A 6,618-nucleotide genomic window follows, 5' to 3' on the forward strand; every position below is an offset into this window, starting at 1 on the left:
CCCCCCTTCACCGGAATCAACTGCCCTTTCCACCTTCCGCTCTTCTCTTAAAACTCAATTATAATTGTCTCGTGCCCACCCCTCCTTCCCTATCCCGATCTCCCCATGGTCGCTCACCCATCATCGATCCACTCATCTCATTACCATCTTCCTTTATTCCACGCATCGTCGTCACCACCACCTCATTTTACATATATCCCATCCACTCATCTTGCTTCATCTTGTCAACCATCTTGTATTATAGTTATATCACTGTACAGTGCCTTGGTTGAGGCGCTATATACATGTTAGATAAGATCATATTAATTAATGTGCGTCAACTTAAAGGGTAGTTTCCAATGAACGTCACTTTTGATACAAAGTGACGCTCATTGGAAGAGTGGAAGGATATTAACACACTAAGTTTAGCGTGGAACAATGGACGAGCTCTTTCCCCTCTCACAGATATTTGAGGGGTCATGGGAGTATGCTTCTCCAGTCTACCTCTGCTTTGTAGACTTGGAGAAGGCATATGACCATGTTCCCCACAATGTCTTGTGGGAGGTGCTGCGGGAGTATGATGTACCGGTGCCGCTTTTGTGCGTTAACCGGTCCCTCTATTCCCAGAGTGAGAGGTGTGTCCGTATTCTTGGTGTTAAATCAAAGTCGTTCACTGTGGGTGTTGAACTAGGCCAAGGGTGCGTCTTGTCTCCACTCCTGTTTGTGATTGTCATTAACAGGATATCAAGGCGCAGCCTAGGTATGGAGAGTATCCAGTACAGGGGCAATGGAGGTGACGTCGCTGCTTTTTCAGACGACGTTGTCTTCTTTGCCTCGCCAGTCTGTGATCTCCAGCTTGCACTTGAACGATTTGATGCCGAGTGCGAAGCGACTGGGATGAGGATTAGCACCTCCAAATTTGAGGTCATGGTTCACTCCCAGCAGATGGTAGAGTGTGCTCTCCAGGTGAGGGGGAAGAGCTGCCCTTAGTGGAGGAGTTTAAGTACCTCAGGGTCTCTTTCATGAGTGATGGTAGGTGGGAGTGGGAGATCGGGCGGCGGATCAGTGCGGCGTCCGCAATGATGCGGGCGCTGTACCGTTCCGTGGAAGTGAAGCGGGAGCTGAGTTCTCTAACAAAGCTCTCGGTTTACAGGTCGATCTGCATTCCCACCCTCACATATGGTCATGAGCTTTGGGTAATGACCGAAAGGATGAGATCGCGGGTACAAAAAGCCAAAATGAGGTTTCTTTGCAAGGTTGCTGGGTTCACTCTCCGTGATTGGGTGAGGAGCTTGTTTATCCGGAAGAGCCTTCGAGTCGAGCCGCTGCTCTTCCGGATCGAGAGGAGCCAGTTGAGGTGGTTTGGGCATCTGGTAAGGAGGACCCCCAGTAGACTCCCCCTGGAACTCTACCTGAAGACCGAAGACCCCGGGACTGGCCCAGGACACGCTGGTGGGACTTTGTCGCCCGGCTGGCCTTGGAACGCCTGGGAATTCCTCAGAAAGAGCTTGAGTCCGTTGCCAAGGAAAGGGAAGTCTGGACAGCTCTGCTCAACATGGTGCCGCCACAAACCCCCTCCATGACAAGCGGATTGAAAAAGGAATGAATGATGCTTCTTAGTCATGTTAAAGCTCCCTATTTTTTGTTGCAGGGAAAGGGTTCGACCTGAGCTTTCTTGAAACTTCGCAGGTGCCATCTATGAAAGGTCAGTGGTGAATTCATTACCAAGATGGAAATTATAATGCTATTGCAATATGATGTTAAGTTATCGATTAGACACAACTGAGGTTGAATGGCAGTGAATGACGGTGAAAATGTGAACAATTTATGAGTTTGGCAGAATTACGATTCTCATGACACTCGTCCCTTGGAGCTCATTTGCTGTCTTGTTCTCCCTGTGCGTGCCCAGGATGCGGCGTCCAATACTCTGCGGGTGGTAGGGACCGCATTGTTGGGGGGACGCCCGCCACGAGTGGCAAGTGGCCCTGGCAGGCAAGCCTCCGCAATTACGGGAGCCACGTGTGTGGCGCCAGTCTCATATCCGAGCGCTGGCTCGTAGCGGCTGCTCACTGCTTCATGTGAGTTGTCTCGACCTCACTGTGCGCTGCGTTGCACCACTATCCGAGTAGATAAACTCGCATTCAATAAACCTTCAGAGCCAGGGTGAACATCTGACTCCAAACGTATAACATGAATTGAACTAGGTAAAACTGATGGAAAAACACAGCACAAAATACAACATCTGTTAATACTGAATAGCTATACAAGAGAATAAGCTACTGTGTTAAATAAGGGCACATCGTGTAATCACCATACTGCAGCCTAAATGTACAGCACTGCACATAATACTGAACTGTGGATGAGATATTTCATCATCCTTGCTCTCAAGATCGCAATAATGTTACATGGGTACAAGTCTGACTCGACTTATTCAATTACAAGTAATATTCCCAATAATGCAAGTGGCAGGCTTCATTGTTAGCTAGGCCTCATATGTATCATAACAATTTAACAGCATTATAAAGGCATTTACCGCATTATAACAGCCATTATAACATTATAACAACATCCCCAGTATTATAAGAACATAAACGAACTTACAGACAATGCTTCTTAAAGTTCCACAATGAACCTGTCTTCACTGAGACGCTATTTGTGCCTCCATTTTGTTCTCTGTGTAATGGCTGACACCCTGCCGCGTGGCTTAGAGAATGTCAAATCGTAACTTCCTGGTCACGTGACCAAACTCAACATCAATACAGGAAATTCCTGTGTACGCACACACCCACACCTGCCGTGAGGCAGAACATTCGTCCTGCTGCATCGTCGGGGCAGGGCTTCTTTCGTTGTCGAAAAAAATTACAGGAAGCATTGAGACATTTGCTAAATAAATGCACAACATGGACCCCCAAAGCGTTATGGAACCACAGAGCCATTTCTCACTGTCAGTGAATGTCAAAACTGAAATATCGACACATTTATATTTACGCGATCTAACCCAAAAAAAACCTTTGTTATGGATGATATTGGTTGCGAAATCCTACGTGTTAAACCAAAACTGAAACAAGTTCCTTTAAATTAAATTGAAACATAACTGAAAATATTTTGAATTCTAAGCTGCTGAAGTTAAGGAGTTATTTGTAAGGAATTATATTGGGACCAGGTTGAGATAATTAACTTTGCTACACTTGGCGGCTCGCGACAGAACTCTGCATCGGGCCGCGTCCACATCACCACGTGTCAATGTGGCGTCCCCCTAACAGGTACAACAGCGACGTCTACGAGTGGCAGGTGTACCTGGGCATCACGTACATCTACGACAGCGCTAACGCAGTGATAGTGAACGTGGCTCAGATCATCACTCACGAGCGTTTCAACATCAGCACCATTGACTACGACATTGCCCTGGTGCAGCTGAGTGACCCCGTCTCTTTCAACCACCGCGTCTCACCGATCTGCCTGCCACCGAGCACCAGCCATTTCCCACAGCCCGGCAAGACCTGCTTCATCTCGGGCTGGGGACGGACATCATTGGCCGGTGAGGCAAGCAAGGCCGGGTTTGACTGGTTTAGAGATGTGTATGCAGGTCGAGTGTTTTTTGGTCCCAAAAGGTTAAAATTCGAGAGTGTAGGTCTGATTAACAAAAAGCCCTGGTGCTTATTGGGGCCTCTTGGTATTGGGCGTTCTTATTGGCAACGTTAGGTCACTGAGGGCGTGGACAAGGTACTGGTTGGCTTGTTGCATCGCAGGACCATGAAGGATGGCCTTCATTCAGCAGTGGATTAATCATGGCTGATGATGGAAGGTTGTGGGATATCTTGTATCTCATTGCCTGTGACTCGTCTGTTGCAGAGAGCGGCATACACTATGACCTCCTGGAAGCTCCCATGCAGATCTTCAGCCATGAAGCCTGCTCGTCGAACCTGATGAACGGGGACTTAATCACGACACGCATGATCTGCATCGGACACCCTGCCGGTGCAATAAGCTCCTGCCAGGTATGAATTTCACAGCAGCCAATAAGGCACTGATTCAAATGTTTCTTCTTGAGGTGCCTTTGTTATTAACATTGGTTTTCCAAAAGTGTTCCATGCTGCCCTTTGTTGCTTTATATCTTTTTTTTTTTATCTCAGACTGCTTTCAATAATTGGTCTTTAGTACACAGACTCTGATGCTTTTCCAGTTGTGCTCCTCCCACAGACTTGCTTCGTGAACTGTTGCAGGACTTTTGTTTTGCTCGCATTTATCGAGCTAAACTTTGTGGCCTTTATTTTTCTTCTATCACTTCCCATAGTATATTCACATCAAAATGCTCTGATGACCATTTTCAAAACAAAAGCTGACAAGCATGCAAATAAAAACAGAGAGATCAGTGCTCGATATTACGTTGCGCAACAAAAGAAAACATAAGCAGATAAAAAACGCAAGTGTGACTCTCACTAAAAAGTAAGCGGTCTTGGACGTCACTAGAAGTGGTAATTTCCAGTGGTCGAGACTAATGACAGAGTGGAAGGAAGCCAAAGGAGGGAACACGCCCTAGAGGGGCCGTCCACCACAGGAACCGAGTTGTTAAGATTGTTACATCGCAGGGAGAGGGCGATGTCTTCGTACACGGTTGATGATGATGGGCAATGAAAAGACAGCGTCGTGCATTATTTGTGACAGCCCGTTAGACATAATATAGGTTGTGGTTATATATGGTTTTGTCGACAAGCAAAACTAAGGAAATCATGGTAGATTGCAGATCAGTGATGGTTAAACGTTAAACCTTGAGATCTCTGGTTATTTCTTATAGGTGAGGAAATTTAATAATATCATTAATTGTATGTGCGGAATGGAAGATGTTCACACCAAATCAAACATTATTTTCCAACAATGTATTTGTAGTGGTGCAGGAGCACAAATAAAAAACAACATCGACACATTCGTCAATAACACTACCTTAACAGAATGTATAATAGGTGACGTTTCAGGCAATGGCCCTTATTCATATATGAAAGAACATTTGAGGTCCGTTCACACACCCACGAATGTATAACCAGGTGAGAGTCCACGGAGGTCTCTGTTCGTTACAAACGACTCGGGCCACAGGACAATGAACAAACACTCCTCAAAAAAGTCAACAAGATGAGAACAAATGAACCAAAGACTTATGTCTGACACGAAGCGCCAATGGGTACTGAGACGCGCGGGCATTTACTCCGTGACGCTTTGCGATATATCGACGCCCGATCGCTGTCTCTGCGGCTGCAGGGAGACTCGGGGGGCCCCCTCGCCTGCCAGGGCACAGACAAGGCCTGGTATCTGAGCGGTGTCACCAGCTGGGGCTTTGGCTGCGCTCTCCCCATGAAACCCGCCGTCTATACCAAGACCAGCAAGTTCCTGCCGTGGATCAAGCGGTACACAGACCTGCCCTGAGGACGGATGAACGATGCACACGGGCGGTAGTTCTACAATGTTCATTGCTCGTCAGGGCCACCAGATGGCGCTCTAGACGAGTGGTTTGCCGCTTGCGTTTGAATTTAATTTTAACAAGCCCCAAAGTTACTGTACGTGATATCTCAGCAAAGTTCGAAAAACGTCATGTTTTGAGGCTCAAAGCTCATCATTGCTAACTTGACTTTGTGTTTCCCAATCTGAAATCAGTTTCTTTTCGTACATCGTTGGGTTAAGGAAAATAAGCGAAATTATTCGATCAGGGAAGTATATTTTACTTTGATTTAGGGAAAATAGATCTTTTTTTTAGACAGATATGTTTTAACTGTCTTGGGTGTATTTGTCATAACTGGAAAAGGAAATAAATATGTTGCTTTGCACGTTTACCGTTGTACTTATTTCCTGTTCAAGTACTGATATGTCATTCATTTGCCGAAGTGTTCTAATGGTTGCACCGGTTTCACCTCCAGCTACTTAACACCAGGCCCGCAATTAAACATACACAAAGTTTTAGGCAGGCATGATTATTGTGGTATAACGATAAGACAAAGCTCCCCCCTTGTTGGGGTAAGTGCTGTTAGCGAGCACCGATGAAGACCAGCATGGCGATGTTTACACACCACACCAGGTACTCATTGAAGGCTGAGTCGACCTAGGGAAGGCCCAGGACCAATTCAGATAATAGTCGCTGCTGTCGGCCGTGAGCGGGAATCGAACTCGAGTCCCCGGGTTCGTAGCGCTGCGCGCCAACCGCTATACCACCGTTCCCCCACAGCCCACATACTGTCACACCAGGATGGCGATTGCACAACATGGAAAGAGCTGGAGAGCAGAAACTGAAAAGGAAATAGTTGACACGGGGATGCGTGCAGAGAAGCAGAGGAGAGCAAAGGGGGATGGGGGGCGCTCAGGAGAGAGAGTTTGTGAGAGGAGCAGTAGGGACGGGGAAGAGGAGTTGTGGAGGAGCCAAGGAGAGACGTTTAGGATAGGATCTGGGGCCAGCTGACCACGTGGGTTGCCGCCATAGTTCACGTTGACGAGCATTCGCAGCAATTCAAATGGAGCGGTGCCGCATAATTGCTTGAGGCCGACCTAAATGATCGGCTTGGCCAAATGGGAGCATGGGAGGAAACCGGAGAACTCGCAAGAAACTCTTGCAGAATTTTTGGAAGAAAAAAAATTCCCGGAATCAAACCCAGGGCG

General features: G+C 47.0%; 1 protein-coding gene across 1 annotated transcript in view; it reads left to right on the plus strand.

Annotated features, from left to right (window-relative positions):
- Positions 1-5,799, plus strand: part of LOC133347276 (cubilin-like) — a 37,228-nt gene extending 31,429 nt beyond the window's left edge. Inside the window, exons 19-23 of the mRNA XM_061559407.1 lie at positions 1,631-1,684; positions 1,889-2,057; positions 3,243-3,517; positions 3,832-3,977; positions 5,233-5,799. Coding sequence (XP_061415391.1) covers positions 1,631-1,684; positions 1,889-2,057; positions 3,243-3,517; positions 3,832-3,977; positions 5,233-5,397 — 809 coding nt within the window. The 3' untranslated portion in view covers positions 5,398-5,799. The remainder of the gene's footprint in view (positions 1-1,630; positions 1,685-1,888; positions 2,058-3,242; positions 3,518-3,831; positions 3,978-5,232) is intronic.
- The last annotated feature ends 819 nt before the right edge of the window (positions 5,800-6,618 follow it).

The sequence above is a fragment of the Lethenteron reissneri genome, chromosome 25, assembly GCF_015708825.2.
Source record: "Lethenteron reissneri isolate LAM-NWPU_2019-01 chromosome 25, ASM1570882v1, whole genome shotgun sequence".
Lineage (NCBI taxonomy): Eukaryota > Metazoa > Chordata > Hyperoartia > Petromyzontiformes > Petromyzontidae > Lethenteron > Lethenteron reissneri.